Genomic DNA, 19,094 nt, shown 5'->3' on the forward strand with positions numbered 1-19,094 from the left:
AATTGTGTATGCATAGTTTCTAATACATGCATGTGCACACACAGAGACACATTCACAGACATGTACTTTGCACTCTGAGCTTTGTGGTGCTCCTGGAGAGGTCGTGTTTCACAGTCTGAGACCAGCCCCATGCAGATGATAGTTACCCTTGGTTTTGAGAGCTCTGTTCATGCCAAAGAAGCAAAACTGTCAACCAGTATCTTTACCCCAGATTTTTTGTTGATCTTTCTAGACAATCTGAGCTCAGATCAGAGTGCTTTCAGATGAGGACGACACTATAGAATTGCGTTGGCTGTCCTTTGGAAGTCAGTTAGTGCAAGAGAGGACAAGTCCAGTAATTTTTTTTGCTCCTGGAGAAATCTGCTTTAGCACTCTGTAGCAGCTGGACTCCATCTTTGCAAACAATATAAAACAATGAGGTAGCAGTAGACAGCATGGGAAGGAGGGAAGCATGCCCCAGAAGAAAGTGTCTTGCCCCGTTGCATGAGCCTTCTCTGTCTGCTTTTTTTCTCCTAGAAAGATTTTTTTTTTCCTGTTTCACAGCAGCCAGGCTCTTCCCCATGCCCCACTCCATGCTCTGCTTGCTCCGTCTGTGTGCTTGTCTTTTGATGTCAGTCATGCTATTTGATTTGTAATAGGGAAACAGAACGCCTTTTCTGCTGTTGCATTTACTCCCCCCAGTCCTCTGAACCCCTCAATGCAGGAGGACTGGATTTAGCCATGGAACAACAAGCATCCAAGAAATCTCTTAGGGCTCTGCAGAGGCAGCTGGCATTTGAGAAATAAGGGGCAGTGGGGAGCAATGTCTTCAGGGATCACAGCAAGCAACTATTATGCTCATTTGCTCTCCTGGTTTGTGACACAAGGATACCCACTGCTATGTAAGGTGACTGCACTGTCTCAGAAGCCAGGAAAGCCTGTCCGTGCTTTTCCTCCATTCATTAATCAGCCTCTTGCTTTGGCACTGAACCTGTGTTTTGGATCTGGAGGCACACTCAGATGCTTGCTGTCCTGTTCATTGCACCTGAAACATCTGGTCCTGACTGTGATCAGTCATTGCAGTGCTTTTCATGGAATTGCTGTCAGAATGCAGGAGCTGCCTTTCAAAGACCCAGGATGGTTTTCTCCCCTGGCACAAGACGATTTTCTGAGGCAGTGTGTGGTTTTGCATGGTCCATTTGAGAATAGAGCTGTCCAGAATTTTTTTGATTAAGTGGATATGGGGCTGGGTTGACTTCATTTTTACAAGTCTGTCACAGCTGAAGCTCTTTCTGTAGGAGCATAGTTTTAACAGAATTTACCTCAGGTGACGTTTTTGCAATTTCAAAACTTGGGGTCAGAGGGAAATCTGAACTGAAGAGCTACCCTGGGACCTAGCCTGGATCTCACACAAGTTTGATGAAGGCCCTAGCTGCACAGCTGGTTTCCAGCCTTCTCATCTTTTCAGCTGGTTCCTGCTGCTGTCTGGTTTTGCAGGGAAAGTGGAGATCAGGTCTCTAGATCTTAGCGGTACCAGCCTGAGGGGCACTGTGTTGGCTGAGCAGCTCTACTCTTGCTGTTTTATTCATGTGCCTGGCTTAGCTGTCTGCACTTGCTGTTGCTACAGGAGGGATTTGAAACCTTTCCTTGAGAGACCTCAGTGTCGAGTAGTAAAAGCATATTTTGAGAGACTACACAGTCTGAGGAAGAACATGAGGGCTCTCTAGTATCTCTGCGTCATTCCATATTCCTCCATTCCACAAAAGATTTTTTAAATTTCTTTTCAAGGGGAAATACTTTCTCTGAACTTGGCTTTAACACATGTTGGTGTTTCTCTTGAAAATGAGGGTTTGCCTTTATGCTACCCCAGCCCTCAAGCATGGAAAGAGACAGGGGCACAAGAAGACAGCTGGGCAGACTTCTCAAGAGGCATCTGTCATTTCAGATAACACCCAAGCTTCCTAAACTGGGTCAGTAACTTGGCAATTTAAAGAGCACTGGAAACTGCAGTGACATGGATGAAGTCCACCCAGTCTTCAGGCTGACTTAGTGCTGTGCAGAGGGAAGGGAAACTGTGGGCAAGAGGAGCATCTGTGGGGCCTGAGCTGAGCTGTCACACTGTTCTCAAGATACTGCTGCACCTGGCTAGCTGATGCCCAGCAGCCTTTTTGGATGTGGAAGGTTTCTGGGCAAAGAAACAGGGACAATGTTTTTGGTCTTCGTATCAGGTTGCTAAGGACTAAAATCACAGCAGTTTTTACTCTCCACAGACCATGCCAGAGGAAAGCCAATATGTGCGCCTAGCATTCAGTTTCTCAGTCTCCAGGATTACAATTTATTAAGCCAGCTTTTGTACTTCAGTGCTAAGCAGGAACCATCAGCTTCAGGGGACTCATCAAATTCTGGAGCTGTGAGAAACTTTTCAGACCTAGGATTAGAATTGACTCTCCATGCCTTTGCTACTAAACTGAGCAGGAAGCCTGATGTGGGATGCTTCTGGAAGTATTTGTGTCTGTGGGAACCAGGCACCAGCTCAGTTAGGCACAGGTTGATTTTAATTTTTTTTTTTGCAAAATTTTCTTTCTCTTTTCTCTTTTCTAACCAGTGTAAAGTCCACATCTTGCATGTGTTGATAGGATCTTTTTAGCAGCTAGTGGGCCATGGGAAAAGCTAGTCCCCTCTGGGTTCTTCTCCATTAACAATGCTTGTAGGTGCTGCTGCTATGCAAGTAATTATTACTGCTGCTGGTTTCCCCTTCACTTTTATTAAATGGTGTTTTCTGTTTGCAGCCTGCTGCTGGATGGTTTATTGGCTTTAGTTTTGTTCATATAATAACTCCTGCTTTCCTGCCAGCACCAGCTTCACTGCCTGGGGTAATGATTTTTTGGCTGTTCAAAAATGAGTATCAAAAGGTGTCCATTTAATTACAGGATATCTCGGTATAGATTTCCTGTATGTGCAGTGCAGTAGTCTGTTCCCTGCTGCAAATCAGGTTCCCTGCCCTCTGTCCATTTTTGTCAGGGAAAAGGTGGGACCTAGGTTCAGCATTAAGATAGCTGGCTTTTCGCTCTCTGTAAATTTAGGCCTGTCTCTGTATGCACTGGAATAGGAGTTTTGTGGGAAACCTAAAGGCTGACTTGGAAAGAAGCAGTCTGCAAGCAGTGGAATTAATAAAGCTTTATGTCCTGTAGCATTGGCTTTCTCAGGTGGATTCCCTGGGGTCTGACAGCAGAGTGAAACCCCTGTGTGGATCCACGAATGTTTAAAAGAAATTTGAGTTAATTTTTCCGGCTTTTCCTCAAGAGAATCCCTGGTAATAGGAGTTCATTTTCATTCAACTGTCTGTCTCCGTTGCACTGATACCCTTGGAACTGCTTCTTTTCTGCCAGATTTGGTAGAAATTGACTGTTGGGCTTTTAAAGTTAGTAAGCTAGGTTACACAGGCAGATGTGAGCACAGAGGATTTTTGTCTTGTTTCTGTAGCAAGCCAGGTTCAAAAGACAGAAATTTGTTAAGTATCGTTTCACCTTGTGGGTGTTCCAGGATGGACAGAATAAAAAGCAATCTATACGTATGAACAAGGTATGGAGCAGGTTTTGGTCAACACAAGCTTGTACTGGATTAAACTATGCAGCTGGGAACTGGGAGACTTTGCATCTCTGGAACTTCTGTGCTGTGGTGTTGTGTTGCCTGAGTATTCCTGCCCCATTACACAGAACCATCTAGCCAGACTCACTTGCTGCTCTGAAATCCTGTAACGTGCCCCATTATTTTGTTTTCATCACCTTCCTGCTCTGACAATGGAAAAAACTATACTTCCAGTAATATGTCATTTGCATTAATAGCAATTGTAGATCAGTTGGTTAGAGAGAAAGAGCATTGCCCAGCCTCCCTCACTCCCCCATGCAGACACTGTCTGGAGCCACTCTGTACCTCCTCCCACTGCCTGCCTTCCTGCAGAGCTATGATACTACGGCTCCCTCCAAGAGCCTGCAGCATTCCTAATCCATCCACTCCATCTCTGTCTGCCTCTTCTTGTCATTGACTGAGGCCTCATGGGCTGAAAACAAGCCTGGTTTCTAGTGATTGCTGTTCCCAGAACTCGGGAGGCTGAAGGGGGTGGAAGGGAGATAAACATCAGAGTTCAACATCCAGACAAACACAGCAGAGCGCACACAATAAATACATCCACCCCCAAATGCAAATACATCAGAAGAGATTCCTTCCCCAGGGCTCAGAGCTGAGCAGGCTCAGACAGGAGAGCAAGACGATATGAGGTGAGTGCAGTCGCAGGGACCTCCCCAGCTCCTCTGGCCACTTGGTTTTCTGCAGGCCTGAGAAGGCACGAGGGTGATCCTCATCTTGTTTAGCTGTTACTACAGTATGACTCCACTGATACCTCCCGATTTCTTCTGGTTTTGAATGAGAAGGGTGTTGGACATGAGGATTTCCTCTAGCGCTGAGATAACTGATTTGTGTCGAGAATAGCAACTGGGACGTGTGGATTTTGGGATATGATCTGAGTTGGTGCTCACTCTTTCTCCATTAATCTCTGTTCCTTTGACACAGGCTGTTTGTCTTGCTATCTGTGCTTTACAGTGGAGTAAGCAGTAGCATTGTGCTGCAGAAAATGTATGGGAGGATCACATCCCCCAACTTCCCAAATGTCTACCCAAATCACAAGGAGAGGATCTGGAATATTACTGTCCCCAAGGGATATTCTGTCCGTATCTACTTCACCCATTTCAATCTGGAGCTGTCCTACCTGTGTGAATACGATTATGTGAAGGTATGTGTAGGGCAGGGCAATGTGTAGCAGGCTAGGTTGTTAAAAACTGTGTATATGTGATTCTGGACACACGCAGGGCCCAACGTAACTGTTGATTGCACTTGATTCTAGTCTGCTAGTAAAGTTCAGGCTCAGCTGATTCCTAAATTATGTGTTTATTGAGGTCCACGGGACCAGGAAATAGAACTGGTTGTTATGTTGGAACATCTGAAACTGGAGTTGTTTCTGCTCAGAAAATTCTGATTCCCCTCTTGTGAAGCAAAAGGCTTGAAATTTTGCCCAAAACAACATTTGAGCTTCATTTTGCTGAAGTTACAGTATGTGTTTTAAATTGACAAGTACTGCTTTACACAGAGTATGAGAGACCTTAAAGTGTAACCGAGAGTCTAAACAAGATACTGTCAGCTTGTCTAAACATGCACTTGCAACACTTGCAATGGTGTGTTTGCTGGCTAATGTGAGAAGCAACCTCAGGAAAAGAAACAAAGATACTGGAAGCCTTTGAGTGATAAGTGGTGTCCCTGAAAGATTTGTACTCCATGTGCTGCTGGCATGTGCTCTAATCCGGGCAGCCCTGTCACGGATTTGAGGCCGTGCTGCCTCTGCCCTCTTTCTGTCGTTTGCATGGACCTGACACACGTTAAAGAGGAAGCTGTGTTACAGGGAGTATGCAGAACCAGTGCATCAGCAGTACTTAGATCGGGCAGCCTTGTTGCCATTTAGGAAGATCTCATTTCCATTCTTTTATAGGGCAAGTTGCTCCCATTCCCCAAATCCATGTCGTTCCTCATGTAATTTCCCTTTGGGCAGGACAGAGTACTCATTTCTGGTAGGTCTGTAGTACACGGTACTATCACTACCATGTACAACATGAACCTCATGTATGAGAACATTTCTCTTGTATTAAAAACATGAGATAAATGAGGAGCCGGAAGTGGAATAAATTAATCACAGAGCGAGTCACTAGTTTAAAGAGATCTCTTACTATACCTTTGGATTTGTCAGTGTATGAAACGTTTTTACCCCAGTTGTCCCTGGTTTTACCAAGATCTGACTGTCGCTGAAAGCACCAAGTTAACAAGAGCATTATAAAGAAAGCATTGTGCTGGTAGCCCAGGCTGGTATCACAGCTTTATATGGGCCTCTGAAAGGAAAAAGGGAGACAAAATTATGGGCTTAAGTCACACAAAATAAGGGAAATCTTATCTGGATCTGGATTTGGACTGACCTCCAGAAGCACCTTTTGAGAGCATGCAAGCCTCCTTTCTCACACCGTTAAACACATGCTTTCCAAGCTGTGGCAGCAGGTTGGGAAGAGCAAAGCCCTGTGCTCATCTGGTACATTTGCCCATTTCACAGCTGAGCTCTGGTGGGAGGACCTTGGCTACGCTGTGTGGAAAGGATAGTACGGACACGGAGGAGGCTCCGGGCAACAAGACATACGTCTCCGTTGACAACAACCTCATGGTAGTGTTTCGGTCTGATTACTCCAATGAGAAACTATTCACAGGCTTTGAGGCCTTTTATGCTGCTGAAGGTAAGAGACCAGTCCTTCTTGTAGGTAGAAGAGATGCAGCCGTGGTGGCGTTGGTGCTTCCCTCCGCTCTCATACGCTGTGGCTGCTGGCGTTAGGTGGGAGAAGGCAGTCTCATCGTATGGAGGCAGATGCCAAAGGGCACAGCAGGCAAAGGCAAACATAGAGTGGCTCAGACTGAGACAATGTTGTTGAAGGGTGTTGGTTGCCTAATTCTGTGCTTCACCCATTAGATATTGATGAGTGCAAACAGCTGTTTGACGGTGAACCCCTCTGCAATCATCACTGTCACAACTATGTGGGGGGCTACTATTGCAGCTGTCGGACTGACTACACACTGCATGAAAACAAGAGGACATGCACAGGTGAGTTCTTGCTAGACCAGGAGATACTTCCCTACCTACAACATCTGCTTAAATCCAGTCTTGATACTAGCATTGAGGTGAAAGCTGTGGGTTTTCCATCGTTGTTTTCAGTATTCCCTACGTGCCTGGTACAGCTGGAAGAAGGTACCGGGGGTTAGTCAGGGCTGTGAGCAGACTGTGCTCTACACAAACCAGGGTTTGCAGAGGGGCTGTGGGCTAATTGCTGCTGTTAGGGACAGCAGTACTGTGTGCAGTAAAGTGGTACGTTGCCAGTTGGTTTTGGTTACTTCTTAGGCACAGCACGCACCTGGGTTCAGCTTTAGACGGGCTGCACAGAGAAGCAAGAAACTGGGCTTGAACTTCCACAGACACTTCCAGTCTTCATGGCTGCCAGTGCAGCCAGCCTTGCAAAACTGTATCTTGCTTCCAGGGTACTGAGATACAGGGTATTCCGGACCCAAGTTAGTAGGTACATTGGAAAAACTAACAATAGAGTGTGAAGTCTCACGGAGAAACAGTTTGCTTACCGTCCCTAGAAGGACACAGGCCAAGAAGCAGCATGGTCCACATATTGCTGACACCAGATACAGTGATCCACTCGTTACATGGGAGACAAGGCCAGGCACAGATCTTTTGTTCAGAAGGGCATACAGCGTGAGGTTTACCTAGTTGGCTTCTGCTCAGCTCTGCTTCTCACTTCACAGCTAGGGAAAGCTTATTTCAGGCAGCAAAGCGTCTGTCTGAATCAGCACACTGATCAGCACCTCAGGATTCGCTTTGGAGTGAAACATGTGCCCACACGTGGTGTCAGATTCATCCTTGGTGGGTGCAACTTTGCCCACCTGGAGCTGAATCCTGTCTGAAAAAAAACAGCACACACACTGCTCACTAAGTGTTTTGTCATAGGTGGGAAGATAGTTGGTTTGATCTCCCTGGTGCTGAAATGCAGGATTGGATCTAACTTACCGTGCTTAAGGCTGCCTTGGCATTTAGCTTCCCAACTCCATTCTGTTAAAAACTCTCTCCAGCCACGGCTGCCTGGGTCTAATTCAGGATTCCTCATATCTCCAGTGTATTGGAACAGACCTATTCTTTCAGCCTCCCCTTCCAAAAGCAATGGCTTTTAGCACGAGCATATGGATTTACTTATGCTATAAAGCTTGTCCCTGGTCTTAATGTGAAGGTGCAAAATGAATAGCTGTGCAGACTAGCAGCTTTGCATTGACCATTCATGTGTGCACAGTTATGCTCCCCTCCTTGAACATAACTCTAGCAGAGGGAGCTTATCAGCAATATTGAAGGGCTGGGCTACCCTGATGGCTGGAGATGTGGGCACTGGGGATTACTGTGGTGCAGCTGTTCACATTTCAGAGGCCTTTAGATTCAGGCACTGAAGATGCTCCAGCCACTGGGCTGGGCTGCAAAGCAAAGGTCTCTGCAGGTCGCCTCCATGAGATGAGGGCAAAAGCTGCCCCTTTGATTTTTGTGCTTCTGTCTGAGCAGGCTGATACTGACAGGCTCTTTTTTTCTCTATTTTCCAGCGTGAGATAATTAAGCTTCTCCTCGCTTAGGCAGAGATGGAGACAGATGTGCTGGGAAGAGCTGGTTTGCCCTCCCTCCTGACCTGCCTGTTGCAGTCCACCCAAGGGCTGCAGGCTTTTCTTGCTTGGTGACTTGTATGTCTTGGTTCCTTGCCTTTCAGATCTGCCTCCTGCAGACAATAAAGAGGCTGTTCCTTGTTGAAAGCTGATGACAGCCTCTGGGGCATTCATTTTCTTGCAGTTCCCATGTGTTACTAGGCAAAAAAGAAGGTAGATCAGGCAGGAGCTGGTAAAAGAGAAGCCATTGTGAAAGGCCTCTGAGCATCGCAGCTACCTGAAGACTTGAATTTCTTGTCCAGCTCTTGTTGCAGTTTTCAGAACTATGGGAGGTCAGGCAACAAGACCAGAACCACCCATTTGTTCCCTGATATTCCTTTCAGATTTGCTCTTGACTGCACCCAGACTTGTAGATTGAAACTATTTATATTCAAAGCTCATTCACTCTTTGAAAAGGTTTGAATTTTTTTTGACCCAAATTTTGTGACTCTGGCTGTATCTCCCATTGGGAACTTAGCATTATAGCTGCAGTGCATTCTGGTGAGCAAAGCTTCAGAGTTCCAGGGGTTTGGTAAAGTAATATGAATGTCGCCAGGGCAGTTTAGGTGTCTTGCTTTCATACAAAGGACGGCAGCGGTGCCTTCAACGTGACAGATGCAACACAAGGAATGCTGTTCTTCAGCACAGTGGCTTGTGGCTTAATTGACACTCTCAGTCCCTTACAGTGCCTCTCGCTGCTCCACATTATATCCATTTGTTGTCCTTTAGACTGTACCCTCTTTAGGCAGGGACTATCTTCTTAAAACATATGGAGAAATACTGTGCTCCGTACTTGTCAGTGACTAGAGCTCCCCAACATGATGATTATTGCAAGAGGTTAACAAGTCAGAGCTGAGCAGCTGTAGGTGAACTGCTGAAGATAAAACAGGTCTTTATTTAAAAAGTTCGAGGGATTAAGGGAGCATTAGTCGACCAGCATTTCCTTGTTTCTGCAATTTAGCAGGAGTTGCTTTTAATGGTAATTTACGAGGTCCAGTTTCTCCAACCCCATGTCCACTCTTTAGTGCCTGGAGTAAATGGAGGAGGGACCCTTTTCCACGTAACCATGGGAGGGGATGGAGAGTCTTTTAGATGAGCCACTTGACTCCTTTCAGGTCACTGCATTTGCAGACTTCTGTGTTACCTTGGGCAAGTCACTTCATACCAGCTTTGAACATCCATCTGCAAAACAAGAGGTAACATCACTGCCTTGACTTACTGGGAAGATGCTTAGTAAGTGTCATAGAAGGTGGATGCTGCGGAGAACTGATCTGGGGGTAGAGTGGCTGGGCAAGCAGTTACCAAGGCTTACTTCTGCTGTATTTAATCCTGTTCAGAAGCTGTTCCGTGGTCAGAGTGAACTATGAGCAAAAGCACTTGAAATTTTGTCATGGCTAGGTGATAGCATTTATGACCCACCTTTCATTGGAGGCCTAATGAGCCACTGACAATGGGCTTGCAAGTTTTGAGGGGGTCATTTTTCAGAGTTCAATCCCCTGGCAAAGAGCTTGCTATGATTCTAATAAAAGTACAGCCTAAGCATAATTGAGCACTCTCTGGACAGCTCTAAAGCTTGGACTGAGAAGTCAAGGGACAGCATTTCTGATGACAGATGTTAAAAAATTATTTGATCTTTTTTGTGCTGGCTAGTTTATCACTTTCTTGCTTGCAGACTTATGGAAAAAAATACTGTCCTGACAAAGGGAGCTCCCAGTGGCCACGTCCAGGAGATATGAGGAAAAAAGTAAGGTCCAGTGTAAGCTTTTTAATCTTCAAGCTGCAAATTCCTTTGGACTAGCAGAGTATCTTCTGTTGAGTCAGCTAGTTTCAGCTACTCAGGTGAGCACAAGTCAAGAAAGTTTATTGGTGCTGACTCACATTTTTCCAAACTGTGTTATGAAAATCTCACATCAAAATTAGGAAACTCACTTTAAAGGAGACAGATGTAATGAAGTATGAAGAACTGTTAGTCTCTGTCTTCCTTCTTTAGTCCTTCAAAACAAGGTGAAGGCCAGTTTTCTGAATTTCTGGGATATTAATGGGGCACTGTTCTTACTTGTACTGTAACAGCATGTGGGGATCCCAGCTCTGTGCAGAGGCGAGATGCTTTTTGGCTACAAGAACACAGAGAATTCCCTACCCTGAAAGAGCTTCTGGACCAGCATCTGGGCAGCTCAGAACAATTCTAGAAGAGCATTGCTAGAATGTATCCGGGCTGAGGAGCCATCGGTGGAGTCTCCTGCCTTTGATACTGGCCAGCATCTTGTGCTTCAGTGGACGATACAGTTCAGTAAGTGATTTTTAAAGTATACTCCCATGCAGAAGCATAATCCTGGGCAATAGATCTGGGGTTGTCTGTATGCTACTTAGCTTAAGCTGAACTTAGGGCACAAGCTTATAAAAGTTTGCCTTAAATTCCACGTGACAGCATGTTGCATAGATTAATTATATGGTATTTCTTAATGCTGTTTTTGTATCAGGTTTGTGTTTTTCAGCCTTTAATTTCATCATGTGTCCCTTTACCCTTTTATTACAAATGGCCTTCAGAAACTACAGTGTTTGGTCATAAGCAGTTGGCTGTCTCCGCATGTGTATATGCGTTGTGTGCATGTGTCACTGCACAGTGGTCTTTTCTCCACCTTTTCTCTCTTACATGTTTTTATGCTGAGCTTTAGTCTAATAACATTCCTTTAAACATACTTTAAGGAAGGAAAGGAGATAATGTGATCATTACAGTAAATAGAAGCCAAAGTGTTGCTGTCTTCTAACTCTGAGGCTCCTGTAAGAGAGGATGTAACCTTACCAACCTGAGTATCCCTTGTTTACACAGTAGATCCCATAGAGTCAAAGAGCCATTTTGTTTGGAAAAGACATTTAAGATCATGAGCCCAGCCGTTAACCTAACACTGCCAATCCACCACTAAACCGTGTCCCTAAGCGCCATTTACAGATAGGGGCGTTAAGGCTTCCATTCAGTATCTAAGACAAAACCAAGCTGCTAATTTGACAGAGAGCACATTTTAGCTTGTCAGACTGAAAGCGCAGACTTGTGATATCCTGAAGGAGGGGCTGAGCCCAGGGAAAAATGGTTTTGTAGGTAATACGAAAGGATTCTGATGCAGAGCTAGCAGAAGATTTGAGATTCTAACTTCCTAATGATTTCATCAGGGAGTTAGAGGTGTAAAGATAGTACTCATTATATTGTGGCTTGTATGCTTAGTAAGACTTCCTGCTGAGTCTTTTTCACACCCAAGGATTTCATGTTTTCATTCCTCTCTTCCTATAATTGCCTCCAGACTACTCCTGTAGGGGCTGTAGAGCTGGGACAGATAACTAGCAGTGTAAGGAAATTTCAGTTTTTAAGAGAAGCAGATTTTTTTTTTTCACTTATATAGCAGCGAGCAGTATATTGCTGCCTGTGAAGTAGGTTTTGGGGTGTTTCCTAGCCTGGCTTGCAGCAGGTGGAGGGAAGCATTATAGTGGGACCTTAAAGCCTGGGGACAGGCAGTGAACTCTGTGTCACTGGCAGTATTTTAAGCAGCACCTGCAGCAGCTCAGGAGAGCGTGCTGGAAGACATTTTATTCCTACATAGCCATCAAATGTTTCTGTAGTTTGAGGCACAATCAGTGGAATTACAGAAACGTGCACTTAGCTGGGAAGAATGAGGTAATAACAACTAAGGAAAAAACATGCTTGCTGATCATCCTCTGCAACTATAGCATGAAAGGAAAAGATCTAATTCCTGTTGTAGCTCAGCTGATTTCTGTTGGTGCAAAGTGGTGTGCTGTTAGGCTGGATTCAGAGGCAGACAGAACCTCCAGGTGAATTAGTCGAGCTTTCTCAGCTTCTTTGGACCAAGAGGGGCATTCCAGACAGCATTTGAAAATTAGGAGAGTGCTCAGTTTTAACAGAATAGGCATTTCTAGGTGTTTATTAACTGTTCTACTCTGTGTATTTGTCAGCTATGTTTGAAAACCTAGGACAATGAATTCAGAGTGGAACAAACAGAGATGCTCAGTCACTGGGGTGATGGATAGGTTTGCATCAAATAAAAGCAGCTGCTCATAACTTTCTGGGGAGACGGACAGAGAAAGATTGTTCTGAAATTACAGCTTGTGCTAAAAGAAACACTTGGTACCCAAGTGCATCATTCCTTGTGTTGTGGTATTGCAGTTGTGCTAAGAGCCACACAAACATGAAATAAAAATATTATCCTTTTACCGGTTCCTGCTTTCCTTTCCAAGTAAACACTTGTATCCAAATACCTCCTGTAGCAGCAAGTGGGGCTATTGCATAGGTGTAAGGTGGAAGCAAGTTTCATTCTCTGAAGTAAAAGGAGCCTAGAATCTTGGCTTATGAAATCCATGGTTAGTTAAGGGATAATAATGTTCATTTTCTCATTCACAACTTCCATTCCATTAAAATGGCAATCTTAAACTATGTGGTCTGTTTTAGGTGATAATCTGGAATTAATGACTGGATGATGGCATTTTTGTTGGTGGAGGTTAGCATGGTGTGTTTGAGGATATAATTCAAAGTCAAACAATTTCCCTCTTACAATTAATTCAGTGTCGCAGTGGTGCAAAAATATGCTGGTGTTATCAGCCAGTCCAGCATTCCTCATCAATTAAAGGATTGCTCATACAGCTTTTGCAGCACATCATAAAGCCTTTGTTCCCAGCTGATCAAAGCACCACTTCACAGTGATCAGATGCTGTCAACAAGCAGAGATCCTCGGGGCACTTGTGGCTGTTCCTTCTTGCTTCTCTTCAGCAGGGAGCATTTGTGGCTCCAATTGTGTCGGCAAGAGGCACAGCTGGTTTTGCTCAGAGAATACAATTACATTCTAAATGTCTGGCAACAGAGGCATTAAAAAGAAAGCTGCATTCAGAGGCTTCTGGAATTGAGGAGCTGATAGCTATCCTGCCACTATGCACTCTGGTGCAGCAAACAAGCTGCAAATTTAACACCTCAGAATGTTTCTGATGAGCTTCCAGCTATCACACTTATTTCTGACCTCCAGGCTTGTGACCATCTTAAGTGGCGTTTCCCAGTGTCCTTCCCTGCGCCACTTCTGAGGCAGGAGGGCTGGGTAAATCGTGCCCTGGTCCCACCGCCACAGAGAGAAGGAGGGCAATTTTCTCAGCAGTGACAAATGTCCCCTAGTGAAACGTGTGAGACTAGCTTCATGGCATAGGTGGGTAGATACTGTGGCTCTGAAACTTTCTCAAAGGGATAGACTAGTGTAGAAAAAGATCTGCTACGCTTACCTAGTATGGGTGAACTGAGTTCATATAATTATGATCATCATTTTCTGTTGTGGTGTGTTTTTTGCTAGCCCACTGTCTGAGCCAGGTTGTTACAGAAAGAACTGAAGAAATCACCAGTGCTGACTATCCAGTGCTTCACCCCTCCACCTGTCCGGGTAGAGAATGCCTTCCTGATCATGCTGGAATTCATGGAGACCTTTAATGTGGACACGCAGCCAGGAGTGTTGTGCTCCTGTGATGTCCTCGCCTTAAGGTAGAGATAAGGTTTATTGCATTTTATCACAGCTTTTGCGAGACAGGCCCTGTTCTTTTACTACATCTTCCTCAGCCTGTATTTTGCCATGTTAATTTACAGTTTTGTCTCCCTATATCTTTCCTCCTTTATTTCTTCTTCTTGTCCCTTCAGTTTTGCTTTTTTTTTTCCTTTTTTTCTTTCTTCCAACACCTTCCTCGTTTGGGAAGTTCACCAAAAACAAAGCCGAGCACACACATGTGTAATGACTTCATAGATTTCATCACAACCTCTGCCCTTATCATAGATCAGTGATGCCAGGGGAGTCAGTTAAATCTTTTGCTTTCAGTTTACTTATCTATAAAATGGACCCAGTGATTGCTTCCCAGGAATTCCGTAGCACTTAGGATGCTTGGAGAGAAGGTCCACTGTGAGTTACTGGAGTGATGAACCATCACTCTAACCACCTGCCTCTGTTTTTAAATATTGTAAAAAAGGATCATTGAAATTCAGGGAGCCATTGTATTAAAATCAGTTTGTTCTTCCATAAACCTCATGGGGGAAGCAGTAAAGACAGACTGACTGCCTTCTCTCATTTTTTTTCAGGTTAGAACACCCAAAAAGCGATTTGGCCCATTCTGTGGAAAGACTGCCTGCAAAAACCGAGACACAGGCTGGTGTTGTGGGTCCTGCTTTCATAACGGGTACTCAGGAGCACACACTGGGGTGGAAGATGAAGTATATGGCGCCAGGTGGGTAGGAGATGGTGGTTCAGTTCCCAGGTCCCGACTGTTCCCAGAACTTCATGCTGACAGGCCTGAATAGCAACCAGATAGCAGCGCTTTGGAACAGTGGTTTCATGCTTGGTTTTCAGTAGCATACCTGTTAAACAATGTAGCTACTAGTTAGCCTACTTCTGAAGTAAACGTTTTAGAGAGCTCCAGAATTCCAGCTGATCTTACAGTTCAGCCCACGTCCAGGCATATGATCTTGTTTTAGGGAACAATTTTCCCAACTTGTCAAGAGTTATGAGATGCGTGTTTGGGCAACAGACACGCTGGGTTGCCTTGTCAGCATAGCCTGGCTGTGTGCAAGCAGCTGCACACCTTCGATGTGACAGCTTACCTTGGCCAGTTTTTTCTTTTGTTCCCAGTAATTGTAGATCTGTGTCCATGTGAGTGAAACAGTGTAGGGAAAGGGCAGAGAAAGGGCAGCTTTTCCCTAAGAGCCTTTAGCAGTAAGTAACAATCAGCAACTAAGGGGAATGTGCCGTTCCCCGATCCGCTGCGGGTTTGCCATGTCCCAGTCCTGAAGCACCACCCCATGGTTACCGCGCACCAGTGCAAGCGTGGTACGTTCTGGGGCACCGCTGTGCGGCTCCTGTGACATTGGATAGAGGCTCCTTGACGCGGGCGAGCCAGGGCGCTGTCAGCCTAGCCCTGTTGGACTTCATTTCTCAGGGATTAAGCATGTAGGTGCCTTTTCTCGTCAACAATTTCTGTTGCTCGCGGACGGTGGCTGAGTTGTATTCAGTACACTGAATTTGTTAGCAGCTGTCCTTTCTCTGATGTCCTCCCCAAAGAATTACATTTCTGTGTAAGCCTGTGTGCATGTATGGCCATACTGATGCTCTCTGAACACTGCTGCTTAAGATTTGCTTGTAATTATGTTGGAAGAAAGGAATTATTTTATGAAAGATTTCACAAGGTCGGTGTAGCAAGAATTTTTAATGTTCTTTCATTTGTTACTACGTCTCTACAGGGAAGTTAAAACTGGAATACTTGGTCATTCCTGCTGAATGCCACATTTCACAGTTTCTTAGTGACATCCTGCTTCCCAGCAGGCAGTTTCAGAAGATACTCTTGTCTGTGTATGCTTACAATAAAATTTTAAAATCGGGGTTAGGAAGGCACAGGCTCACCTCAGCGGTTATTTTATAGGCTGACTGGAGAGCTGCACATGTTTGCTGTTTGTGTGAAACCCAGAATGAACTGAACTGAGCTGATGTGTGGGTCGGTGTTCAGTGCCAGTAGCGGGAAGGCTGGCTGTGTACGGAGGGAGAAAGGCTGCGATCTGTGGTGGTCCTGGAATGCACTGCCCAGCACTGTGCGCCATCATCGCTGGTGACAAGGCGGGTGTGAGTGCTGGAACTGCTACACAGCACATACAAATTAGCCTCCAGATTGTGGAACTCTCCCTCACGTTCACAGCCACACACCATGGCCTTTATTAGCACCCAATTTTAGATAGATATGATGATGGTGTAAGAGGTTTTTTTACACACTCTGAAAGTAGTGCAGAAAAGCAGTACACTTTAAGCAAATAAAAATCTGGTTATTGTTTTTCCCTTATGAATGAGCAAATAAAGATGTAACTCATGTTTTTTTTCTGTAATTAACCCTGTTTGATGTGGAATTAATTTGACCTTTTGTTCCTGTTCATGTGTCTTGCAGAATTAAAATGTTGTAAAGTCTTTGGTAGCGGAATGCCAGAAGGATGCCTCTTGGAACAAACCAATGGCAAAGTGCATCAATAAAAGTCAGTATTTAGATTTGCAAATTTTAAAATGTCTGTGTAAATCTTTTTATTTAAAACATTGGTTTTATAAAGACAATGATAAAAGTTGCAGTATGGGAAACATTTTCTTCTGTTTGGTAACTATTCCATTTCTTGTCAAAGTGCATTTTGTATTTGTAAGTTGGAAGATGTTTCAATTTCTGCCATTATTTTAAAATCTATAAAAACTGATTTGTTATTTTAAAAGAAAAAAGTTTTTTTAAAAAGTGGTAGCATCCTTAGAAATAGTGTACAATCTCCCAGCAGATTTGCTTAACGTTATTGTAGGAGAAAAATGTAGTACCTGTCCTCTTAAAGTACCGGTACAATTTATCCATAATTAGTCCGTTAGTAGTCTAGAATTAGAATTATTAAAGTTAGAATTGGTGGTTCTGCATTCTGATGGCATGCAGAGCGAATACCCCTGCCTTACACAGCCTTGCCCGTGAAGGGCAGCAGGACCTCTGGAAGCACACCACCAGGCTGTTAACTCGGGGAAGCAGCATTTGCTGTGCAGGTAAGCACACAGAAGGGTACCCCAGCTGTCACGCAGTAATGGCTGGGAGCTTAACACATTCTTGTAGTAGCAGTAGATCCTGTGAAGAGCCAGAATGGGGCAAGTCATGCAGAGTCACCTTCCCACAAGCCTGCAGTAAATGCAAAGGAGACCTAAAACAGCACCTGTAGGCTGTCACTTGTGTGTTGCTTTAAATGATGCCCTGTTCACTTATTTTCTTATTTTTGTGGTTGCTGTGAGATGCAGGTAAATATATATGCAGTGGATGGATATGACGGGTACTGGAAAAGCTCCAAAGGAGAAACGACCCTTTCCCGTCTGTGAACCAGGTAATGCATGGACGTACAAACAGCTGGAATTAGCGGTTATTGCAAAATCATGAGCAAGCTCGCAGCTGGTGCTGGCAGTTGTTGGTCCGTGGTCACGCTTTGTTAGGAGCGAGTGAGGCAGACTGTACGTAGTGCAGCACTGAAGGACACCGCTTGCTTTGAAGTAACGTGCTTAACGTGCACCCGAGTTAGAACTCCGGCATGTGTCCTGCACTGAAGGGAACAAGGCTCCATTCTGTGACGCTTCTGCCTAAATACCAGCCTGCTGCAAGCCACAGCTGCAGGCTCTGAACAGAGCTGCTCAGCTGCACTATTCCACTGTTCACGTAAAGCAGCAGCTGTGATAGCACGGCGCATTCAGATTTTCTTTTAGTACCTTTAAGCTGATGAGGGAGAACCACTTCACTGTAGAATGTTCATTTAAAAAATCAGATTACCACCTTTATGTTACTCTGATTTTCAAAATGGCAAGTGCGGCACCTGCTGTTTAACAGGGAAGAACACCAACACCACCGAAAAGGTTCCGGTAACCATAACCATACAGTGTCACTGGCGCTCCCTGGAGCTGTTAAGATGGCCTCAGTCTTGCCCAAGGCTCCCTGTTGCAGATGAACGCCAGAAACTTGGTTCAGTTCCCCTTGAAGAGTAAAAAGCTGAACCTTCCGTTTACTCCAGCTCTCTCTTGGAGAACGCAGTCTCATAAATAACTAAATCATTGCTGCTTTTAAATTGCTTGGCATTGTTTCTGACAGGAAGTATTTGTGAGGGGAGAAAGCCACTGAACACCCTTATTGCAGAGTACTGGCTTGGGCATTTTTTAATTTATTTTTTTTTATTTTTAATGCTTGGACTGCTTAATTAGTCACGCTGCAAAATTACTCAAGATCCAAGGCTGAGTTTTGGGAGAAACATCTTACACTGTAAAAACATAATTGTTCCTCTTATTTTCTAGATTAGAATATCCATATATTCCAGTTACCTTAATCTACATTCAGAACAAATACACTTACTTCTCCATGCCCAAATTCCAAAGCAAAACTGTCTTTCTTGATTACAGAACTTTTCCAAAGGATGTACGTAGTACTAATGAAAATTGTACTCTAAATCAAATACTCATTTGCAAGTGATTTTGCCACTCCAAAACAATCTAGGAATTACATTTAGAATAATTAATTTAATCCATACAAGCATAATAATCCAGTGTCCAAATCTTAAAATGTGTAACAGTTATTGCTGCCTTGTTTTGCAGTTTGTGGAAGGCAGCGAAGCGGAACTGTGGAGCACATATATGGAGGAAGGCAAGCCAGGCCTGGAGAATTTCCTGGCAAGTAACGTTAATTACAGAGCTCGTAGGAGGTGGTTCACTTTCATGTGAAACCCGGGTTCTAACAGCTGCTCATGGTGTAGTTGATCAAAGAAACCCCTCAGCTTCGAGGATTAAATTAGAGATTTTGAATAAATGCTCATTTAGCTATGAAGCAGCCCAGGCAGAAAAAAATTTTATTCATGAAGGTTACAAAAATGGTCTTGTCAACTTAGACAATGATACTGCGTTGGTAAGACTTAGTACCAACATCACAGCTATTTGTTTAGCAGGAAAAGAAGAGAGATTTCCAGTGAAAGCAAGTGAGGGGGTAGTTGTGTTGGGGTGGGAAGAACTGTCCCAGCAGCTGTTAAAAGACCTTTAGATTTACAAAATTGCATTAATAAAGTATATTGTTTTCTTTTAAGTAGAGCTACGTGGATTCTTGTAAGACCCACAGCTTTTGGATGAACACACAACCAGCAAAAGCGTGCAGAGCATCCAGGTACCTCACACTGTGCCCCCGCGTACACTCGCTGATGAACCCCCACAGCACCAGCTGTACAGCCCTTGCCGTGAAAT

At 44.4% G+C, this 19,094-nt stretch overlaps 2 protein-coding genes across 7 annotated transcripts; both read left to right on the top strand.

The window, feature by feature from the left end:
- Positions 1-4,128: 4,128 nt before the first annotated feature.
- LOC101919004 (MBL associated serine protease 2) lies at positions 4,129-10,594 on the top strand. 6 transcript variants are annotated; one of them, XM_027787875.2, is made up of 6 exons: positions 4,129-4,256; positions 4,549-4,768; positions 6,128-6,305; positions 6,536-6,667; positions 9,420-9,500; positions 9,977-10,592. In XM_027787875.2, the coding sequence occupies exons 1-5, from the start codon at positions 4,252-4,254 to the stop codon at positions 9,476-9,478; spliced, it is 594 nt and encodes a 197-aa protein (XP_027643676.1). In that variant the 5' UTR covers positions 4,129-4,251; the 3' UTR covers positions 9,479-9,500; positions 9,977-10,592. The 6 variants fall into 6 exon arrangements, with proteins under 6 accessions (XP_027643676.1, XP_027643679.1, XP_027643671.1 ...); XM_027787878.2 differs by having other exon boundaries at positions 10,375-10,462; XM_027787870.2 differs by having other exon boundaries at positions 9,420-10,594.
- Positions 10,595-13,643: 3,049 nt separating this feature from the next.
- LOC129784046 (mannan-binding lectin serine protease 2-like) lies at positions 13,644-18,939 on the top strand. Its single transcript, XM_055798891.1, is given in 8 exon segments — positions 13,644-13,828; positions 14,414-14,559; positions 16,261-16,345; positions 17,121-17,146; positions 17,148-17,192; positions 17,194-17,209; positions 18,459-18,527; positions 18,530-18,939. Coding segments are annotated over 6 exon segments (546 nt in total). The 5' UTR covers positions 13,644-13,828; positions 14,414-14,559; positions 16,261-16,323; the 3' UTR covers positions 18,898-18,939.
- The last annotated feature ends 155 nt before the right edge of the window (positions 18,940-19,094 follow it).

This window comes from Falco peregrinus, chromosome 3 (assembly GCF_023634155.1).
Source record: "Falco peregrinus isolate bFalPer1 chromosome 3, bFalPer1.pri, whole genome shotgun sequence".
NCBI classification, from domain to species: domain Eukaryota; kingdom Metazoa; phylum Chordata; class Aves; order Falconiformes; family Falconidae; genus Falco; species Falco peregrinus.